This window comes from Gadus chalcogrammus, chromosome 11, assembly GCF_026213295.1.
Source record: "Gadus chalcogrammus isolate NIFS_2021 chromosome 11, NIFS_Gcha_1.0, whole genome shotgun sequence".
NCBI classification, from domain to species: Eukaryota; Metazoa; Chordata; class Actinopteri; order Gadiformes; family Gadidae; genus Gadus; species Gadus chalcogrammus.
Genome location: NC_079422.1, coordinates 2986923 through 3010665, shown reverse-complemented (window position 1 = coordinate 3010665; position 23743 = coordinate 2986923). Strand labels below are relative to the sequence as shown.

General features: G+C 48.4%; 1 protein-coding gene across 1 annotated transcript; it reads right to left on the bottom strand.

The window, feature by feature from the left end:
- Positions 1-9578: 9578 nt before the first annotated feature.
- LOC130392418 (uncharacterized) lies at positions 9579-20491 on the bottom strand. The gene is made up of 2 exons (XM_056602900.1): positions 20216-20491; positions 9579-19944 (listed from the first exon to the last, which is right to left on the bottom strand). The coding sequence occupies exon 2, from the start codon at positions 19669-19671 to the stop codon at positions 18688-18690; it is 984 nt and encodes a 327-aa protein (XP_056458875.1). The 5' UTR covers positions 19672-19944; positions 20216-20491; the 3' UTR covers positions 9579-18687.
- Positions 20492-23743: the final 3252 nt, after the last annotated feature.

Below are 23743 nucleotides of genomic sequence, written 5' to 3'. Positions count from 1 at the left end.
CTCACTTAGTTAGTCGCTTGGATGAAGTGGTCCACTCAAGTACTACTGAATGTAAATGCTTGAATACTAATTACCAATGTGAGTACTGGGATTTTATCTTTAAGGTGTAAATTCTTTCATTAACCAATTAGGACATTATCATGTTAACAAACTGAGAATTGGGTTTGAAATGCATTGCAGACTGCAGTTACATGCTTCAGACTGCAACATCCTTTTCAGGGTTCTTACCAAAGATTATTGCTCTGCTTATTCTAATTAGGAACTCTATTAAGCTTAATTTTCTACTGTGCTCTGCTCTGAATAGGTGTGTGTGCTATGTGGCTGCTTATAGGGGTGTATATTTGGGAGAGGAAGACAGCCCGACAGAGGCAGAGAAATAAGATAGAAGGGAATGAGAAAGTGTGTGTGTGTGTGTGTGTGTGTGTGTGTGTGTGTGTGTGTGTGTGTGTGTGTGTGTGTGTGTGTGTGTGTGTGTGAGCAAGTAATGTTTTTGACAAGAAAAGATTGGATCGGACCAAGTAACTTTACAGGCCCTTTGTTAGGGTTACAGAACGAGAGGGCCCAAATGCTTGACACAGAGGAGCTGAGATGGGGTGGAAAGGAAGGTGGGTTTATTGGGCAAGGAGTAACGACAAGCCAGACACCAAATGACGTAATCTGACGTAACGAACGAATCAAAACGAACAAATCAAATAAACGAATCGTTATAGTGAACCGAACTGAAAGAACTAGTTCCCGGAAAAGAATCATTTTGCCCATCCCTAGTAGGCAGTCAGGCAGGCAGGCAGGGGCTCGGCGGTAGGCGGGTGGTCAGGCAGGCAGGGGCTCGGCAACAGGGAGTCAGGGCGACGAACGGAGAACTACAAACGGAGGAAAAAGGGTTACTGGAGGACAGGGGAAACGGGCTAGACTTGAGATAACGCTGGTAGGACCGATACTAACTGTGTAGACGAACTGGCGCCGGCAGATTGGAGATCCCCGGCTGAAGTAGGGAACGGTGATCGTAGATTGCAGACAGGTGTGTAGAGGGAGTGAGGACCAGTGGCGCCAAGCGACCACTAGACGGGGGTGTTGGACCATGTGGCAGGACGTGGCGTAACAGTCCCCCCCCCTCTACGGACGCCTCTTGGCGGACGCCCAACCACGGACGGATGATCTCGGTGGTAGCCCGAAAGAGTGAGGCATCCAGAATACGATTCCGGGGAACCCAGGAGCGCTCCTCAGGACTGTACCCCTCCCAGTCGACGAGGTACTGGTGTCCCCGGCCGCAGCGCCGCACGTCAAGGAGGCGACGAACCGTCCACGCCGGGTAGTTGTCTATGATCCTGGGAGGAGGTGGAGGCGGGGCGGGGGGGGACAACGGGCTGGTGGAGACGGGCTTGACCTGGAAGACATGGAAGGTCGGATGCACCCGGAGGGATGCGTGGAGTTTGAGACGAACGGCACAGGGGTTAACCACAGTCTCGATCTCGAAGGGGCCAATGAAACGGGGGGAAAGCTTGGGGGGAGCTCCCTTCAAGGGGAGATCCCTTGCCAGAAACCAAACCCTCTCTCCGGGAGCGTAATGGGGGGCAGGTAGGCGACGCTTATTGGCCTGCATCTGGGAGCAGCGCGAGCGCGTTTCCAAATGCGCCGGCACCTGCGCAGGTGGGTCTGGACTGACGGAACCGCTATTTCGCCCTCCAATTCAGGGAAAAGGGGTGGTTGGTATCCCAGTGAAGCCATGAAAGGGGAGAGTCCTGTGGATGCGTTCACCAGGGTGTTGTGGGCATATTCGACCCAGGGGAGCTGAGAGTTCCAAGAGGATGGACTGGCGTTGGTGATGCAACGGAGTGCTGCCTCCATCTCCTGATTAGTTTGCTCGGATTGTCCATTCGACTGGGGGTGAAATCCGGAAGAGAGACTGGGTGTGGCACCAAGAGCCTTACAGAAAGCCCGCCAGACTTGGGAGGAGAACTGGGGGCCTCTGTCGGAGACAATGTCTGTGGCGATGCCATGCAGGCGGAACATGTGTCTGACCAGGAGGTCGGCGGTCTTCCTTGAAGATGGAAGCTTGGGGAGTGCGATGAAGTAGTCCGCGTCCATGGTTGGCCACCAGATACGCTGACGGAGGAAGTCCAAGGTACGAGTGATACCTGGGTGGCAGGTTAGCCAGGAGGAATGCGCCCAGGCCAATACCCTGGACCGTACCGTGTAAGGGACGAACAAGCGGTTAGGGGGACCGGTTAAGGGGTCTGGCTGCTGTCCCTGCGCAAGACGTACCGCGGACTCCACCTCCCAAGTGAGAGAGGCGAACACGCAAGCGGGGGGCAGGATGGTTTCGGGGTCAATACGGGGGTCTTCAGGGGAGTACAGGCGGGACAGGGCATCCGGCTTAACGTTCTGGGAGCCGGGACGATAGGTGAGGGAGAAGTTGAACCGACCAAAGTATAGGGCCCACCTGGCCTTTCGGGAGTTCAGCCTCTTTGCTGACTGGATGTAAGCCAAGTTGCGGTGGTCGGTCGAAACGATAAACGGATGATCCGCGCCCTCCAACCAATGTCTCCACTCTTCTAAGGCGAGTTTGACAGCCAAGAGTTCGGGGTTGCCGACGAGAAGAAGGCACAGGGGTGAAGCTTGTGGTCGGAGGAGGAACGCTGGGAGAGCACCGCGCCCACTCCGGTGTCCGAGGCGTCGACCTCAGCCACAAACTGGAGAGAGGGGTCAGGTTGGATGAGAATGGGGGCGGATATGAAGCGCCGTTTGAGGCCCTGGAAGGCGGTCTCGGCCTCCGGCGTCCACGCGAAGGTTTTCTTGGTGGAAGTCAGGGCCGTGAGGGGTACCGCGACTTGGCTGTAACCACGAATAAAGTGACGGTAAAAATTAGCGAACTCAAGAGGGCCACTCGTCCACCGCAGAGATCTTGGAGGGGTCCATCTCAACCTGGCCCTGGCTAATGATGTAACACAAGAAGGAGACAGTCGAGGCGTGAAACTCGCACTTCTCCGCCTTGACATATAACCGGTTTTCCAGCAACCTCTGCAGAACCTGTCTGACGTGAACCCTGTGCTCCTCCCCGGACTTCGAAAAAATGAGGATATCGTCAATGTAGACGAAGACGGTGTGGTTCAACATGTCCCGGAGGACATCATTCACCAGAGACTGGAAGACAGCGGGGGCATTGGTTAGACTGAAGGGCATGACTAGGTACTCGTAGTGGCCTAGTGGGGTGTTGAACGCGGTCTTCCACTCGTCTCCCTCTCGGAAGTGATACGCGTTGCGCAGATCCAACTTTGAGAAGACGGAGGCTCCGTGGAGGGGGACGAAGGCGGAACTGATGAGGGGCAAGGGGTACTTGTTCTTTACCGTGATGTCGTTCAGGCCACGGTAGTCGATGCAGGGACGCAGTGAGCCATCCTTCTTGCTGACAAAGAAGAAACCCGCTCCCACAGGTGAGGAGGATGGACGGATGATTCCAGCGGCGAGATACTCCCCGATGTACTCCTCCATTGACTCCCGTTCGGGAAGAGAGAGGTTGAACAGACGGCTACCAGGGAGGGGAGCTCCGGGAAGGAGGTCAATAGCGCATCATAAGGACAATGGGGGGGCAAGGAAAAGACTGCCCCAAGGTCGTGGTACTCCTCAGGTACGGAGGACAGGTTAGGAGGGGCGGCAGCGGGCTCGAGTTCTGGCAGTGAATACTCCGCGACATGACTCGACCCGTTCTCCAATCGACCTGGGGGTTGTGCATCTGGAACCAGGGATAACCCAGAACTACAGGGGAGAAGGGGTCTCGATCGGAAGGTCAAGAGGAACGGTGTCGATCCCCCATCGTCGAACCAACTCCCGATCAATAAAGCTCTCATCAGCTCGGGAGTCCAGGAGGATAGAGAGCGGGAGGGTTTGATCCTTCCACAGGAGGACCACCTCCAGGGGAGGACGGGTGACCGAGGGATTACGGGAGCGGCTCGCCAGGATCCCTCCGTTCCCTCTCCTCGGGGGAGAGATGAGCGCGTCCAATCTGCATGGGCTCGGGGGAGCGTGTCCGTTCGTTGCGGGGTGGCACGGGAAACGAAAGAGGCCGGGGAGCTGCAGGCGGCTCGAAAGAGGAAGTGGAGGCCGAGTGTTGACCCCTCTCTCTACGGTGTTCGCGTAAGCAATTGTCCACCCGTATAGCGAGAAAGATCAAATGGTCCAAATCCGAGGCCTCCTCCCGAGAGGTCAACTGGTCTTTAATGTCGCTGCTAAGTGCATTCAGAAAAAACCCCTGCAGAGCCTCCTCGTTCCAACCGCTCTCAGCCGCGAGGGTTCGGAACTCGACCGCAAAGGAGGCGACGCTGCGGGATCCCTGGCGGAGATTTAGGAGACGTTGGGAGGCCTCCCTGCCCCGGACCGAAAACCTTTCGCATCTCCTCGGTGAAGGCGGAGTAGTCGGAGCTTGGTTCAACTCACGGAGAGTGGAGGTGACCTCCTGCAGGACCTGGTCATGTTGGCCCAGAAGGGTCCCTTGGCGGGAGATCATTTGGCGGAAAGCCTCTGCGTCAGCTGGGTCCATGCTGGCCAGTTCGTACTGTTAGGGTTACAGAACGAGAGGAAACGCTTGACACAGAGGAGCTGAGACGGGGTGGAAAGGAAGGTGGGTTTATTGGGCAAGGAGTAACAACAAGCCGGGGCTAGGCAAGCGGGTGAGGGTTCGGTAACAGGTAGGCAGTCAGGCAGGCAGGGGCTCGGCGGTAGGCGGGTAGTCAGGGAGGTGGGGATTCGGTAACGGGCAGGCAGTCAGGCAGGCAGGGGCTCGGCAACAGGGAGTCAGGGTGACGAACGGAGAACTACAAACGGAGGAAAAAGGGTTACTGGAGGACAGGGGAAACGGGCTAGACTTGAGATAACGCTGGTAGGACCGATTAACTGTGTAGTGGTAAACGACGAACTGGCGCCGGCAGATTGGAGATCCCCGGCTGTAGTAGGGAATGGTGATAGTAGATTGCAGACAGGTGTGTAGAGGGAGTGAGGACCAGTGGCGCCAAGCGGCCACTAGATGGGGGTGTTGGACCGTGTGGCAGGACGTGGCGTAACACCCTTCATTGGCACCAGCAGAGCAAGGGTCACGACAGAGACGCCACTGTAAATCTAAAAAAAAAACAGTATTTAAAGGAGAAGGGGAGAGCTAGAGAGATAAAGAGAGAGAGGGAGGATGGAAATTGAGAGAGCGGGCAAGATTGACATCGAGAGAGAGAGAGAGAGAGAGAGAGAGAGAGAGAGAGAGAGAGAGAGAGAGAAAGTGAGAGAGCAGGCAAGATTTGACATAGAGCGAGAGAGAGAGAGAGAGAGAGATAGACACTGCCAAAATCACAGGGAAGTGCACAACTTGCAGTCTTGTGTTTGAGTCAGAGCGACGCCTGGACAAGTTTCCGTAGCGCAATGGCTATGGCTGCCAGCCATCCAGCTGGACTTTACAGTCCCGCGTAACTCATTCAATGACTCAACCAAAAAGGGGGGCTTGACCATACCCAGATAGCAAATCATTTTGGCTTTGTTTAGGCATACATTTGGCCTCTTTGGGCTTGTTTTGGTAAATGATATGGCTCCTCTAAGACGTTTGGGTTACCTGTGGCTTAATTATGATCTGCCATAATAAATAAAGGGCGCCATGTAATTCTGGCTGAGTTATGGCTTATATCTGGTTGACCAGCCGACAAGGTGATGAGCGGGACTGCATCTCATGACTTCGGGTGCGCTTATGGCTTATGTCTGCTTAACCAGCCGACAAGGTGATGAGCGGGACTGCATTTCATGACTTACGGGTGCGCTTTGGCATCTATCCGGCTTGCCATAAGGCTGCGCCAAGAGCGGGAATTTTGAAGATCCATGCCCAGAGAAGAGCCCCCCAACATAAGTCTGCCGGCGTGATAACTTAAGGTAAGTTGCATAGCCTACATTTATTCTCTTTCTAAGAAAAGGTATTGTTATTACTCATATCAAGTTACTCATAGTCGTTTTATCTGTTTGAAACACCCTAGTCATACACTCCACAACGTTACATTTAATAGCTTATACTGTACGTTAAAGCGTCTGCTGAATGACTAAATTATGTAGATCTATGGTCGGATATAGAGAAGGCAAATGAAGCGAGCCTATCATTATTTCCTTTCTAGCTAGAATATGTTGTAGCCTATTTCTCGTGGATAATACGCCTTGCATTTAACGTGCGTAAAGGTGTTTTAGATAAGGCTATGGTAGGCTATGGTAAATCCCAAGTCTATCCGCGCTACCTTCGAAACCTATGTCGATTAAAGTCGAGCAGGCTAGGCTAATAAGCGGGTATGCGCTATACCGGTGGGGCCGTGGGAAATATGAAGAGACAGTTAAAATAAATATGTGTATCACAGATAACCCCCACCATAAAGTTGCAAATCCGTTGGCCCATTTTGCTTCTAACTCCTGGTTAAAAGAAGGATCTTGCTTTCTTGGCAGTCCGCCAAACTCTTTAATAAAGCGACGATACGAGCATTGCGAGCAACGCTAATGCACTTGTTGACGAGCCCATTCAAAATCACATTTTGCTACGACAATTTGTAGGCTAGAACTACGATATATATTTCCTTGCGTTGCTTGATGGGCGGCACTCGCTTCCGCGTACCTTTTGTTGACTACGAACTCCAAATGTGGCTGGAAGACAAGTTTTTGTTTTTTTTGTTAGTTTGTTTATTATGTAACCCTCATGAAATTAGGGCTACTAATCTCAGGTGTAGTTAAAGTTATTGCCTAAAGAGGGCGCACTAAGCGTGCCGTTCAAGGGCACTTGAACTCCCCACGAATTAGAAACCCTTTTTCCTCGCAAGATTTCCCATGAAACGTGTTGAAAGAAGCTCCTGGATTACGGTATGAAATAACTGATAAAACAATCAAAATATTATCATAGTTTGCATGCAATTATACAAATAAGGTTAATTACCAACTAGACATCCAACTTGAGAGTGTCAACTGAAGTGATTGCAATAGAATATCTGATACGGGAAACTCTGATTGGTTTTATGTGCACACTAGAAGAATCAGAACCCGGTGAATCTGAATGCTGAGATGGCGAGCTAAACCCGGATCGTGGATGCAGTGTGGCCGACTGCATGATCCAGAACGAATCTGATTCGCTTATCAAGAAGACATCAGACCCCAGTCCTGCCCGTCAGGTAGACAGGTAGTAAGATAGAGATACAGTACACATAAGGACCCGGAACTTTCGGAATCTTCAAGCATACCCCATTTCATTGGACTAAATGGACTATATCCTGGAACATTACACACACTGAAAGGATTGACGATTTCCAAACAATCTACTCTTCTTTTTTTTATTTTTCATTGATTTATATTGTGGTTGTTGCATTCATTGCTTTATATTGTGGTTGTTGCATGACCGATTGTGAAGCAATAAACTGGTAATTTGTTCAACTTGTTCTATTTGGTTCTTGGGCTGCCTCTCCTTCGAATCTAGGTAGATATTTAGTGTTTTAGGTAGATCGCCGTTGTTTGTTTGTTTGTTGTTTGAGGGTGGTGGTGAAAAAGTGTTTTCCGCCGACGATTTGATGCGCAGAAGTTTTTCTCTATCATATCGTATGATAGGGCTCACTTTGGCCGTTTGCCTGTTACCAAAAGTTAGGCGTAAATATAAAAATAAACTAGTAAAATAAAGTAATACAAGAAAAAGTTGAGGAGGAGCTTGAGACACGGCCGCCTTCTGCGGCACCATAGCAATGCGAGAGAGCACAGCATGTCAGTTCCTTCTCTTTTTGGTTTTCCAGAGAATGTCTTAGTCTGTGAGTATTAATCTTTACGGAATTCAAATAATTTCTGTGGATTAACAATTATGTTTGTTTAATTTCGGAATGATAAGGTTTACTTATAAATCACCAATGCTAATCGCGGTAGCATTTCCCATTGAATTACAGTGTAGAATTAGCATTGAAGCTAGCGGGATTACAAAGTCTGATGTTCATGGAAAATCTTTTGCTATTACTTAGCTTATCGTAGCTTTGTATATTGTATATTCATTTACATGAGCAAATTGTAAATTCATGTTTTGCATGTTTTTACGCAAGTTTGGAAGTAAACAAGGAACCTGACTCCCCTCACACAAAAATACAACTATTAACCACATCCTCTGCCAAATCATTATCCCCGGCCTCCAATCCTCTCTTCTTTGTGACACAAAACGGCGCAGGGGACCAGATTCTTCAACGGTAGCATTAATAATTCATCTCTTATCTTGCTCTGGAGCCACTCTTCTGAACCCATAACCATACGCAAAAATGTCCATAATTCTTTTTCCTCCTCCACATTTCTAACTTTAAAATATATTTTAGTTATTAGTCATAACAGCACATATACACAATTATGTTATTAAAGATAACAGGTTGAGCCTTGTGATTATCTGGTGAGAATGCCCCATGATGCTCATTAATAGAGGATGATCACGCTTACCCTGTGGAGAAAAATAGGAAGGTCTTTCCAATGCAGTGCACCTCATTTGGCGCCCCTCATTACCATCCACTAGCGTGCTGCCGTCTAATACAGCCATGGCTTTTTGCTGAGACCATTGGATATTTGCCTTGTGCATAACGCCCATCGCGATACTAGCTGGGGCCAGGGAATAACGGAGGCACCAGTCATCAGGTCGTCCTCCACGAACAGTTCAGCGTTGACATGTATTACTGGATTACCGACGCCCTTAACTCCTTCACCCACTCACTTGTTGTTTATTCATTGCCTTACATTTTCTTCCTGAAAATCAAACCAGTGGCTGTGTTTTGGCGTGGGAGCCTTGAGGAAACCATCTGGTACTTTGTGTTTCTATTAGCAGTCTCTGAGGAGCCACCAGAGGTCTTTTAGGATATTAAAATGCATTATGTTGTTTTTAAGTTGGGTCGTTTTGGGTAATAAGTGGCCACATGGGGATTGGGAGTACTTGACTGGTATGAGAAGAATGAGAAATGATTGTAATGATAGAAACTTAAACGGAAACTTCACCCATTTCCATTAAGCTTTGTATCGTTAGAATCCCACTCATATTTTTGAATGGTCGTGCATCATTCCCTTATTTTCTGGAGTGACTGGAGAGATCTGTATCGATCTCCAACACTTCCTGTTTAAGATGACGCAATACGACGATTTTTGCGTAGAAGAAAAATAGTAAGTGTAAGAGGGGAGGATTCTCGTAAGACTACAACCACTAGTCCCACCCCTCTAAAGGGGGTGGGACCCACTGACGCTACAGATCTATTAGGGCAGTGCCAGTGGGTGGGACTTCACCAGCAGAAACTAACATCAACAGCGTCTGAAGCTAAGCTAACAGAGGCTGAGGATAAAACGGAAGTACAATGGCGGAGGGTACTGGTTCTGACATAGAAGATGGCACCATGCAAAAGTTCACCATTTCGAAAGAAATACAAACGAGGACTACCGTATTTTCCGCACTATAAGGCGCACCGGATTATAAGGCGCACCTTCAATGAATGGCCTATTTTAGAACTGTTTTCATGTATAGGGCGCACCGGATTATAAGGCGCATAGAATAGAAGATACTGCAGTCAAACGTTTGACTGGGGTTGCGTTATGCATTGACTAGATGGAGCTGTGCTAAAGGGAATGTCAACAAAACAGTCAGATAAAGTCAAACTTTATTAAGCGTTCTGACAACTCCGTTCACTCCCATGGTAACGATGTTCAAACGTTAATGTGCATATTAACAATATCTCCCAGTCTTGTTCAGTTGTAAACACGTAAAAGAAACACAGTCTGATACCGCTAATTCAAACGTTAGTGCATAACTCAACATTGCATAAGTCTTGTCCGTTCGGCCGACCGTCCAGACGGAGCCGGCGAATCCGGTGCCCGAAACCGCACATTTCTGAAACCACCCTCGGAGGTGGTTTCAAATCTATCCGGATCTATGCAGTTTCGTGTTAGGATTCGTGTCGATGTCTGAAACGCTTGATGGCATTAGCCCCCCACCAGCTGGAGACGTCAGGGTTGTGTTGAATTTTTTATTTATTATTTTATTTGTATTCTTTTTGTAGCTTTAAATAAAGCCCCTTGATGAATGTAATTACTAACTATTCATTAAAAAGTATTTCTGCTCAATTTAAAAGGTTGAATCTCCTCGTGACTGAATGTTTGTATACAGCGCGCAGGCTTGATGCGCTCCACTTGTTTCTGTGGAGAACCAGCGCCTTGAATATTTACTACAGCGTTTCTACAGCTCGATGCGGTTACGAAATGACTCCGTCTTTACGGAGATATCCCTGAACCGCATAAAACGAAATCTGATCGTTTTCACCAACTAGTACTCTTCACTAGAAATGGTGAGTGAAATGATATTCAAGCAGTCTTGCGGTATCAGCTTGGTAGATGGAACAGCGAGGTGTCCGATAGGCGGAGATCTAGATCAGCGGGAGTGGCCAGCGAAGCTGTGCATCGTGGTGCATGGTGGGAGTTGTTGTTTACAGTCCACAAGCGCCTAAAAGTCACTTTCTGCCTTTTCTCGGTCAAGAAGGCACCGAATAAGAATTTTATTTTATTATTCGCCTACATATAGGACCCAATTTTAATACATATTCATGCCTCCACCGGTGAAATGCTCCTTTAATATTTGGAAAATAAATGTTTGCGATAAAACAATTATACTGTACATTAAATATGTATGTATGTATGTATGTATGTATGTATGTATGTATGTATGTATGTATGTATGTATGTATGTATGTATACACACATTATATGTATGTATGCATGTATGTTTGTATGCATGTATGTATGTGTAACCGATGGGTTTCTGCGTTGTCCCTTGTATTCGTAGAGTGAGGCACACACAGGAGTCGAGTTATGGAGGTTTATTTATTTTAAAGGGGACAAAAAAAAAACACGGGCGTCACACACAATCCAGGATATCTTTCTCCACTCAGCTCCGTGCATCAGCCCCCACACAAGCTAGACATATCCTGTGACTAATAATGAATAAATGTGGTAGATAAATTATAAAAATGTAAACAAAGCATAAAACGATCTCAAAGAAATGTTTTTTTTTAGTTTAACAGTTCAGCCTCTCTGGAGGCTTGTGTTGCCGCTCTGACCTTCTCAGTGCAACAGTAGAGTCCATAGACTGGGTTACAGACTGTGCTGCAATGGGAGGAATTGGGGCAGCGGCAGGGGCAGGGGAGGCAGTTTGCTCAGACAGTCCATCCGGGGGCCCCAACAGTCCATCAATGCACACAGGTGCAACAAATTCCATAGAGCTGCTCACACTGTCCTTGTGCGAAACACTCTGAGACCCCTTCTCCTCTGAATCGGTGCGAACACGCACGTGATCTTGGTGCCTGCGAACCTACCTGCCATCCAACAAGTCAACCACAAAAGAAACTGGACGAGACTGGCGGTGAATAACTCCTGGCAGCCACTTTGAGCCACTGGCAAAGTTCTTGACATACACACAGTCCCCCTGCTGTAAAAACCGCTATCTTGCGTGTTGGTCCCGTCTCACTTTTTGGTTCTCCTGTGATCGGGCATCTTTTGCTCCTACATCCGGGCGAAGGAGGTCCAGATGAGATTTGGGCTTTCTCCCCAGCAACATCTCTGCTGCAGGAAAACCTGTGTTTGTGTGTGGAGTAATCCGATACTGGAATAAGAAACGGGCCAGCTTAGTCTCCAGCGTGTGCCCTGTCATTTTCCGCAGTCCATCTTTCAGTGTCTCAACAGCACGTTCTGCTAAACCGTTGGAAGCAGGATGGTATGGTGCAATCAGGATATGTCGGATTCCATTTTTCTCAACAAACTCTTTGAAAACTTCACTGGTGAAAGTGGGCCCGTTGTCACTGATAACCGTATCTGGTAGCCCGTGGGTGGCAAAGATGCTTCTGAGCGTGTCAGTGGTAACTGGGGCTGTGATATTTGACATGATGTGTGCTTCCATCCACTTTGACTGAGCGTCCATCAGCACCAGGAACATGTGACCCATAAACGGACCAGCGAAATCCAGGTGGAGCCTGGACACGGACGTGCCGGCCACTCCCATGGGTGGAGAGGTGCAGGTGCGGGCATCTTCTGGTTACTTTGACACTGTGAACATGCTTTTACCTTTTCTTCCAAAGCACTGTCCATCCCAGGCCACCACACAAACGACCTGGCGAGGCTCTTCATCCTCGACCCCCCGGGGTGAGCTTCATGCAGCACTTCCGTTATCTGAGCCCGTCCTGCAGGTGGAATAATCACCCTGAAGCCCCAGAGGATACAGCCATCAAGCACACTTAGCTCCAGCTGACGCTTGACATAGGGCTTGAGCTCCTCCAGCTGAACTGTTACTGGCCAGCCCTGCAACAGCCATCTCTTTACTTGTGACAGCACCGGGTCTCTTTCAGTCCACAGTTTGATTTGCTTTGCTGTCACCGGAGAGTCAGACAGCCTGTCTAACAAAAACACAGTCACTGGAAGAAGGTTAGTTTGGCTCGGTGACTCTGGGAGGGGAAGACGGCTGAACGCGTCTGCATTTGCATTTTCACTTCCTGCTTTAAACACAATGTGATACTGATACGCTGACAAAGTTAATGCCCAGCGCTGCACTCTTGCTGACGCCATGGGTGAAATACCCTTAGTCTCACTAAACAGGCCCAGCAAGGGCTTATGGTCGGTAAAAATGGTAAATGGGCGACCATACAGGTACTGGTGGAACCGTTTCACAGCAAATACTACAGCTAGCCCCTCTTTCTCTAGCTGAGAGTAACCCTTTTCTGCTGATGTGAGAGTGCGAGACACGTACCCAATAGGCTTTTCATCTCCGTCCTCCATACAGTGCGAAAGAACCGCCCCCACGCTGTAGGGTGATGCATCACAGGATAAGACAACTTCTTTGTCTGGGTCAAAGTGCACGAGTAGCGTTGCTGAGTGCAACAGTTATTTTACCTGCTGGAAAGCTGTCTCTTGAGCTTGTTGCCAATTCCAGGAACAGTCTTTGTGCAGCAGCTGATACAGGGGGGCGAGCACAGTGGAGAGTTCAGGCAAGAACTTCCCATAATAGTTCACTAAGCCCAAGAATGACCTGAGCTCTGCCACATTCTTTGGAGAAGGAGCCTCCTTTATCGCCCTCACCTTCTCTATCATGGGGGAAAGACCCTGAGCGGAAATCCTGTGACCCAGGTAGGTGACACTTGGAGCCTGGAAAACACATTTACTGCGTTTTAAACTGCTCCTCCGGCTCTTCACTTTGCACATGATGCGTTTTCATTTGGGGTTTTGACTCCCACTCCTTTTCCCATGGCTTTTTAGCACCTCTGCACTTCTTGGCTATGTGCCCCTTTTTCTGGCAGTTGTGGCAAGCGGCATCTTTAAAACCACAGTCATTAGCAAGATGCGCTCCCCCACACCTGTAACACTCAACTGACGTCATCGGCTTGCCCCTCCCTTCTTTAAACAGACGGTGAACGGCGCCCTGTGGTACACTGGCGTTAGCTGCTTGAATGTCTTTAGAGTTGATAGCTGCCGTTTCCATTGCATGAGCAATCTCCAGCGCTTTCTTGAAAGTTAGCGTGACTTCACCTAGCAATCGGCGCTGATTGCTGTCATTGTTGATACCACAGTCCCGTAGCATGTCGTCAAGCACCGGTCCAAACTCACAATATTCCGACAGCTCCGCCACGAATGCAGCAACTGAAACTCCAGCTTTGCGTGAATGCGTGTGGAACTTGAAGCTCTGAACAATCACTGACGGCTTGGGGTTGTGATGCTCTTGCACCAGCTTCACCAACTCTTCGAATGATTGTTTGCCTGGCTTCCGTGGCGTTGCTAAGTTGCGTATCAACTTGTACGTCTTGGCACCGCACGCACTCAGGAGAATCAATCTTTTCCTTTCCCCCCCCTCAATGTTATTCGCCAGGAAAAAGTGTTCAAGTCTCTCGACATATTCAATCCAGTCACCATCCAGCTGGACGAATTCACTGAGCGTGCCGACCGTGGCCGTAGCCATGCTGCTATCGAAAGTTACACGGAAACTTTTTCTTCGACACTAACTACCCGGTTCTCCGTCATCGATGTTTTAATCCTCGTCGCCAAAAGTGTGGTAACCCGAGGGCAATAATGCACGCACACATGTAACTCAGTTTAACGTCTTTACTGAAACCATGCTCACAGCATAACAGCCAAAGTATACACGAGAACGACAGGTGCAGAGCAATCCCTAGAACCACCCGGCGGGGTACCCTGGTATAAGCACAAAGGTTCCGGGGTGCAGGATATAAATGAGGGCAACACTAATTCAGTCCATAACACAGCTTGTTAATCACACACTGTGACGTGATGTTCTTTAGTTGGTCCATCTCAAACCATCCTGTATATGAGTCAACTAGGACGAGGTAGTGATTGCTGTTCCATTCAAATAGATCTGTTGCTACTGTTGACCAGGGGAGCTCTGGGACCGCATGTAGTTGCAATGGCTCCTTTGGCTGATGAGATTTCAAGGCATTGCATGTGCTACATGACTGTACGAAGTTATCAATGTCTTTTGTCATTGTCGACCAAAACACCACATTGCGTGCTCGTCGCTTGGTGGCCTCTGCACCAGGATGGCCTTTGTGTAGCAGTGTGAGGTATTTTTTGTGGAGCTTTTGTGGAATGACTGCTCTTGTCCCTTTCATTATTATTCCATCTTCCACGGAAAGCTCATCTCGGAATGGGAAGAACTGCTTCACTGTAGCTGGTACACTGCTCAGCCGTTCTGGCCATCCATGTCTGATGATGTTAGTCAGTGTTTGTAAAGTCACATCTTCCATTGTGTGGTTGTGTAGCTCATCCTGGCGAGAGGATGAGATGCGCTGTACTGCCATCACCTCGAGGTCTTCCTGCTCTGTGAGGTGTTGTGGTCTCTCTTGGTGCACGTGACAGCGTGTCTGCCAGGTAGAGCTCTTTGCCTTTCTTGTAGAACAACGTCAGATCGAACTTGTGTTGAAAGCAGACGCGTGCCGTCAATATGGGCAGGTGGGGCGGCGAACTTCCTGCAAAAGCATGCTCCCAAAAAAAATTTTTCCTCAGTAAATCGTTTATATTTTTAATGATGTGATTGCACATTATCTATCTATAGTTTCTGTAGGCTTTCCGACTATTTTTGGTCTGTTGATATCAAATTGATGGTGGCGATTCTAGTTGAGTTTAACGTGTCATGCAATGTGGGGCAGGGGAGCTCAACGACCGCGTCCCTCCATATGTTTCTCGCATAACCCTTCAGGCTGCAATAAGAATTGCAATCCGCGCTATAAGACGCCCATATGGTCGTAAAGTAGTCTGCCCCATGGTCATATTCTAGGAATGTTGTTACTCCGCCTGTATCTTTCGGCATTGAAGCCTATTTATTTATTTATTTCAGCAGAAAATTGTACCTGATTTCATACCTGATTTAAACAGCTGTTATTGAGAAATACCTGATTTCAAAAGTGTTGTTATTGAGAGATTTGCACACATCGTCGGGCCAAGTTCCAAATCGAAGGTCTGCTTTATTGATGACATGTATTTCTACTTTTCATGTATTGGCAATGCACTCGCTAAGCCTGTTGTTAAATTGTTGTTAGATTGTTAAAATAAAATATGGAAGAAATAACTTCCCTATAATGTCGAACCTGTCCTTTGAAATTTTTGACTTTGCAGAGTTGGTGTTTCCATTGCACATAGGCTATTTGAATTAGCCCGACATCATATGATGAGTGTTGCAGGCAGTAATATTAGGCTATTAGTTTATTTTTAATTCTTACTCACAATAAAAGAATGTCTCTCCATCGTGATGTTCGTTTGTGGATTGCAAATGTCCCTGAACTTTTGTTTCAAACACTCTGGATTCTCCCGCAATTCAGCTGGGCGGACCACGTCGCCATCATCGTCCAGCTGAGCCACAGCCTAGGTAAAAGTGCGTTCTCTCTCGATAGCCTCGCTTCCCGCTAGATTGAGGAGTATGTAGGCTTTCGTCCGATCTGGCTTGTCACTGTAAGCTACAGCTATGAAGATGTCATATTCCTGTTCGAATGCTTGCCACTTATCCACGATTTCTCATTGAACACCAGCGGATCAGGACGCCGAAATCCATCAGCCATGTCCTCTTCTTTGCGCCCCCCGAAAAGTCGGAATCACCATCAAATATTTAAGGTCCAATTCCAGAAAACATTCCACTAATCACGTGTAGTACGACGTAGACGTTTTACTTCTGAAACCATTTAGAATAGCTCAGACGGAGGCTTTCTTATGAAGTTTTATGTAACATTTTTCAGCTGGTACATGTTATAAGCTCCAACATCGCTAGCCAACCAATCAACCGGGGTCTCATGCTCATTCAGCAGTAGCTCATTGGGCCAATCAAAGCTCATCAATGCAATTGTCACAAACGCCTTGGCTCAAAGGCGCTGAACATAGGGAGACAGACACCGTCAGGTAACGTTCAATACAACAAACTATATTTATTGACAGGCAGTTCCATAATAAACACGGGCGCAGAGAATACAATGCGAACCGCCGCATCCAGCCGTCAACCCGCGTCTAGAGAGAGAGAATGGGGCCACAGGACATTGCCCTTATCCCGGCAGCCAGAACACGGCTGCGTGCAATTCCCTCGTTACGCCGGGAACACTCAAGCTCCTCCTGCAGGCCAAAGGGAACAGTACAATACATAAACAATATACAAGCCTATTCCTATACCCTACAGGCAGAGGGAGGAATAGGCCTAGCGGCCAAGGAACAGAGCGGGGCGTCACATCACTCCCCCCCAAAAGACAGGAGCCCACCTCATTGGCTTCTGGGAAAAACATTACAAAATACCAATCACCACAAGTTATTTTATCCTTGCCCATATAAACCCATAAAAAAAACATATTTTTAATAACACACATAGGCCTAGAGGAAGACACACACATGTTGCACAAATGCACACCAAACCAACAGCCAAACACTCCACAAACAGTCATACTCACAACCTTATTACCGCCTCCACTCTCCCACATATCCGGCGCCTGGATACACGGGACACCTGAAGCGGAACATGACATGAGACAGACAGACAGACATTCACCCTCACTCCATTACATTTTCCTGGCCACGGTCATACGGTGTCATCATTCTCCTAAGAGCACGACCCAGATTTTCGCTCGCCATCTTCCATGCAAGGAACAGCTTGCGACGAAAACCTTGAACATGGTCGGCGAAGCTCTCTGGTGGTTCTGTACCGCCCAACTCACTGCCCAAGACAGACAGAGGTGGACGTACCTTGTGACCAAAGACGAGGTCACTAGGACTAAATCCCGTACTTTCCAGCACGACTGCCCGTGCCGCCAGCAAGAGCCATGGTAAACCCTCTGCCCAATCTCGCTTCAACTCAATGCCAGACTTTGACTTTGGCAGGGGCCCAACACAGTCAATGATCAGGTGCTCAAAAGGAGTACCAACAGATTGGATAGGCCTCAATGGTGCAGGTCTAATTGTCTCATTGGGCTTCCCCGCGACCTGGCAAACATGACACGATCTGATAAATCTCGCAACATCCCGTTTGATGCGAGGCCAGTAAAAATGCTGCAACACATGGTTATACGTTTTCTTTACCCCAAAATGTCCGGAAGTTTCCCCATGAGTGGCCTTCAACACTAGATCACGATACTTCTCAGGCATTACCACCTGCACCACTTGACCGGACGCAGTACCTGCAAGAGGCAACCACCTGCGAAGCAGCAACCCATCTTGGACAAAATAGTCATGCTCCACACCCTGATTATCCACAATCATCGCAAAATACCTTTCCAAGGTGGTGTCCTCTTTCTGAACCTCAATGACCTTATCCACAGATAATGGCGCTGGTAACTCTGGAATGAACATTTTCGCCAACGTCACAGGAACACCAGATGAATCCTCTACCTGCGCACGAGCCACAGCACGAGTCACCGCGCAGGCAGTGAACACCTCCGAGAACTCCTCAGAACACTTGTCAGACTCAATTGACAGTTCCACTCCTGTAGGCCTACTGACCACAGGCGGTGGCGGAGATTGAAAAGGAAAAACAGAACCATGTCCCAAACTATTGCCCAAAATCAAATCAATGCCATCCACAGGCAGCGAAGGACGAACAGCGATCGTCACTTCTCCGTTTACGAAACCGGATCTAGGTCGACCCTATGCAGAGGTACAGGAAACGAATGCAACCCAATTCCTCGAATCAAGACCGTACCACCAGTGTCTGAGGCTGAGGAAAAGGCGAGCACAGCCTGACGGATTAAACTTTCTGAGGCTCCAGTGCAATATTTTGACTGGCACTCTCTGAGAGTCACCAACCAACGACACAAACCCATCACTAACAAAAGGAGCATAAACAGCGTCAGGAACAGTCCTAGGCACCACACACAAGCTTTCATCTTCGCCTGATAGAGTAGAACACCCGGAACGTAACAGTTCGCCCGTACCTGCATTCACACTTTTCTTGTGACCAAACCTAACCGAGGACACACAACCAACCTCTCTTGTGCTGGTCGTAGGCTGTTTACGGGCCGAATCAGGACAATCACGTCTGAAGTGCCCTGGCTTGTGGCACTCACGGCAAGTATTGTCAAAATGACCATCTTTATTTTTTCCGCCAGATCCGAAATTAAACCTCACGGGAGGTCCTGTGTTACCCTGACTAGAGCGTCGCTGGAAAGCTGGTTGCTGCTCTCACCGATAATAGTCTTTGCGTGGAGAAAACTCACGCAGGTAACTCTTGTGTGTCAAGACATAGCCAACGGCAAGAGAACTGGCCTCAGAGACAGTTTTTACTCTATGTTCGTTTACATAGGTAGCCACCCTTTCGGGCAAGATGTTTTTGAACTGCTCCACAATCATTAAATTACACAACAAATCGAAATCATCAACAGCCTCAGCTGCAAGCCAACGGTGGAACAAACTGGACTGCTCCCTGGCTGCCTCAGTATATGTTTGTTTTTCCGACTTTTCGTGATTCCAAAAACGCTGTCGGTAAGCCTCAGGGACAAGCTTGTACGCTTTCAGCACCGCCTCCTCAACAGTTTTATAACTCTTCAGATCGGTTGCGGACAGAGCGACATATGCTTCTTGAGATTTCCCGTACAAGGCAGTCTGCAACAATAAAACTTGGTCCTCACCAGTCCACTCCAGATCACTAGCGACACTTTCAAACAGGGAAAAAGAAACATCTGGGTCCCTCTCATTGAACTTAGGGAGAAACTTAACCATACTCGCTAGATTCGATGGCTGCTTGGAATTCCCATATTTCGCCTCCGCCATCAGGTCCAGGCGAAGACGTTCCAACTGTAATCTATCCTGCTCCAACAAACGTTCCTGCTCCCTTTCCACCGCGTCAAATCTCTTCTGCTCGAGTTGCATTTGCAAAATAACTTTTTGCTCCTTAAAAGTAAGCACACTATAAGCCATAGCGGATTCAGATTTCTGACCGGGCGACTGCTCCATAACTGGATCAACAATCGGATAACAAAAGAAGGGCAACACGTCTTTTACCTTTAAACTCTCACAAATCAAATCTACCAAACAGTCCTTCCTGGCAGTTTTCGGCAACGTAATCTCAATGGAATACCGTTCTGCAACCTCTATTAACTGCTGAACCGTTAGTGTTAACAACAAGCTCTCCAATGGAGCTTCCCAAAATGCATCCAATGCGCTCATAACCAACCTTCCATAACCAAACGAAAAAGAAATACGATCCAAACAAGGTTCAACGCGGCTAGCACAGTAGGGAAAACCAATTACAGAGCGTCCCCCTAAACAATTACCCCCCGCCTAAACTCACCTATCTTCTGACGGAGTCCAAGAACCGTGGATTAGTCAACAAAAGAAATGCACACCCACCAATATCGTCAGATGCCAGCCATCCCGACCAAAGTCGATGCAGCCTTACTCTGCAGCGGTGACCACCGGTCCAGACTCCGTCTCCGGAACCTATGACCCAGAGCGGAGGCGCTCTAAATGGGGACAGCGTTCGCTCTTGAAACCAGCCACCCCACTATGAAAGCCGCGATTTCACCCCGCAAAACAAAACTTATTAGACAGTTCGAGAACCAAGCATGAAATCGTGCCTAAATTAACGTTACCACTTGACAGCGCAGATCTCCCCTAACAACCAGGCGAGTACACGGCAGGCTCAAACCACGCCCACTACTACAGCTTCATTCACAAAAAAAACTCGCCAGTTAGCACCAAACCTACTCACCCCACGCCACAACAGGCCATGGAACTCCAAGTAGCCTAGTCTAATTTACCGCACGTCGCTATCACAGCCAACATGGGCCTTAAACACAGACAGTTACCGGATCTTCTGATCCCGGACGAGCCCCCAAATGTCACAAACGCCTTGGCTCAAAGGCGCTGAACATAGGGAGACAGACACCGTCAGGTAACGTTCAATACAACAAACTATATTTATTGACAGGCAGTTCCATAATAAACACGGGCGCAGAGAATACAATGCGAACCGCCGCATCCAGCCGTCAACCCGCGTCTAGAGAGAGAATGGGGCCACAGGACACTGCCTTTATCCCGGCAGCCAGAACACGGCTGAGTGCAATTCCCTCGTTACGCCGGGAACACTCAAGCTCCTCCTGCAGGCCAAAGGGAACAGTACAATACATAAACAATATACAAGCCTATTCCTATACCCTACAGGCAGAGGGTATAGGAATATAGGAATATATACCTATACCTATAGGGTATAGGTATCGCGGCGGAGGTCTCGCGATAATTCATCGCGAGAAGTGGAAGGTGATTCCCGTCTCTGTCCCTGCATCCAGCTCATTTGAGTGCATTGCCTGTAAACTGCCTGGTCATACTCCCACCATTGTGGCCACTGTTTACCGTCCACCTAGGCCCCACTCTGAGTTTTTAAATGACATTGCTGTTCTACTCGCCCATCTCTCCACTCTTTCCCCTAATGTGATTCTGCTGGGCGATTTCAATATCCACCTGGACAACACCACTCTCCCCCTCACCTGTGACTTCTCATCCTGCCTTGAGAGCTCTGGTTACCACATCTTCACCGACTTCCCTACCCATATTAAAGGACATACTCTGGACTTAATATGTTGCTCTGGTCTCACTCCCTCCAACTGCACAGCTGATCAACTCCCCATCACTGACCACTTCCTCCTTTCATTCAATGTCACACTCCGCCTCTCTACGACCAAGCCACCACGTCTCATCTCATTCCGTAATATCAAGGCCATAAATCTTCACTCCCTCTCCTCCACCATCGCATCTATACCGGACCCGGACTACTCTTCCTCCCCTGATGAACTGGTTCTCCACTACAATAACTCGCTCACTACCATTCTCAACTCCCTCGCTCCTGTTAAAACTCGGTCTGTCTCGTTCTCCCATTCTGCCCCTTGGTTCACCCCTGAACTCCGCTCCATCAAGTCCAAAGGACGTCAACTTGAGCGTCTCCATAATAAGACTGGTCTCACTGTCCACCATGACATGTACAAAAATCATATCTTACAGTATAAGGACTCTATTGCTTCAGCCAAATCTACTTACTATTCCATTCATTCTCATCTGTTCCAACCATGGCAACTCTAAGGTACTCTTTTCACTCCTCAACAAAATCCTTCAACCCCCAGATCTCCTACCCCCCCATCTGTACTCTTCGGACACGTGTGACTCCCTCCTTCTGTTTTTTAATCAGAAAGTTGAAAAAATCCACCAGCACTTGTGCCCCACTCCCTCACCTTCCCCCTCCTCTGAACCTCTCCCCTACAGTCTGCCATTTTCCTCTTTCCATCTCCCTGATCCCTCTGCTATCTCTGATCTCATCTGTAAATCAAAACCATCCACATGCCAGTTAGATCCCCTCCCTACTGCCCTGGTCATATCCTGCCTCCCCTCACTGCTCCCTCTTATTGCTGTCATCATCCACTCCTCTCTCACTACTGGTTCAGTTCCCTCACCCTTCAAAACTGCTGCTGTCTTCCCAATCCTCAAAAAACCTGGTTCAGATCCCAACAACTTTAATAACCTCCGTCCCATTTCCAACCTTTCGTCTCCAAAATACTTGAGAAAATCGTTGCTTCTCAACTCCATTCCCATCTATCTCAAAACAGTCTATATGAACAGTTTCAATCTGGTTTCCGTCCTCGTCATAGCACTGAAACGGCCCTTCTGAAAATTACCAACGACCTTCTTATTGCAGCTGATTCTGGTTTAATCTCCATCCTCATCCTCCTTGACCTGAGTGCGGCCTTTGATACAATTTCCCATACCATCCTCCTCAATAGATTATCCTCCATCGGCATCACAGGCACCCCCCTTGACTGGTTTCACTCCTATCTCACAGACCGCACTCAGTTCATCCAACTCAAATCCTTCCGTTCCCAACCCTCCCCTGTCTCCTCTGGTGTCCCCCAGGGCTCTGTCCTGGGTCCCCTCCTTTTCATTACTTACCTCCTTCCCCTTGGCCTTATTTTTCGTAAATTTAATATTCTTTTTCACTGCTACGCGGATGACACCCAGCTCTACCTCTCCACCAAACCCAACTCCATCCTCCCTCCCTCATCCCTAACAGATTGCTTATCTGAAGTACAAACCTGGTTCACCTCAAACTTCCTCAAACTTAACAGCAATAAAACAGAAATCCTTTTAGTTGGTACTAAATCAACTCTACTCAAAGTTGACAGTTTTTCCCTCTCATTTGACAGCTCCATAGTTTCCCCCTCCCCCCAGGTGAAGAGTCTGGGTGTCATCCTCGATGGCTCACTTTCCTTCAAATCCCATATCAACATCACCACCCGCACTGCCTACTTCCATCTTCGTAACATAAATCGCCTCCGTCCCTCCCTCACCCCCCACACCACCTCTATTCTTGTACATAGCCTTGTCACCTCCCGTATTGATTACTGTAACTCTCTCCTCTTTGGTCTCCCCCAGAAATCCCTCCATAAGCTCCAACTGGTCCAGAACTCAGCTGCCCGTATCATCTCCCAAACCCCCTCTTTCCACCACATCACCCCCATCCTAGAACAACTCCACTGGCTTCCAATCAACTTCCGTATCAACTTCAAAATTCTCCTTCATACCTTTAAAGCCATCCACAACCTTGCCCCTCCCTACCTGTCTGATCTCCTTCACACTGCCACCTCCACCCGCTCCCTCAGATCCTCCTCTTCCATCCACCTCACTGTCCCCTCTGCCCGGCTCACCACCATGGGGAGCAGAGCTTTCAGCCGCTCTGCTCCCAAACTCTGGAACTCACTCCCACCTCACATCCGAAATATTGACTCCCTCCCTCAGTTCAAATCCTCTCTCAAAACCCACCTTTTCAGGATAGCATTTTCACTGTAGTTGTCATGTTTTTTTACTTGCACTTTTAATGGTTTTGTTATTTGTTTGCCCTTGTTGTAAAGTGTCCTTGAGTGACCTGAAAGGCGCTGTTAAATAAAATGTAAAAATGTATTAGAGGGAGGAATAGGCCTAGCGCTCAAGGAACGTCACTCATCCTGGGGCGCTCCGGGGGCAGCTTGTGTGTTTGACTGTTTGTCTGCGTGCACCTTTTAACCATAACTTTATTTTTTTAACTTTCGCCTTGGAGCTTACGTGGAAGAGTTTTTAATCATGAGGGGATTCGACTTGGGGGTATTTGCCGCACTTTGGACTCTTTTTAGCCGATTTGCCTGTGGACAGCATGTTGGCGGCGGCGAGGCTATCACCTACAGCCGGGAGCTACTTCTTGCCCTTCGTCCACTGGCAG

What these genes read in the sequence shown, in the direction of transcription:
- LOC130392418 (XM_056602900.1), bottom strand. Translation starts at nt 19,671, where the DNA reads ATGAGCGCATTGGATGCATTTTGGGAAGCTCCATTGGAGAGCTTGTTG.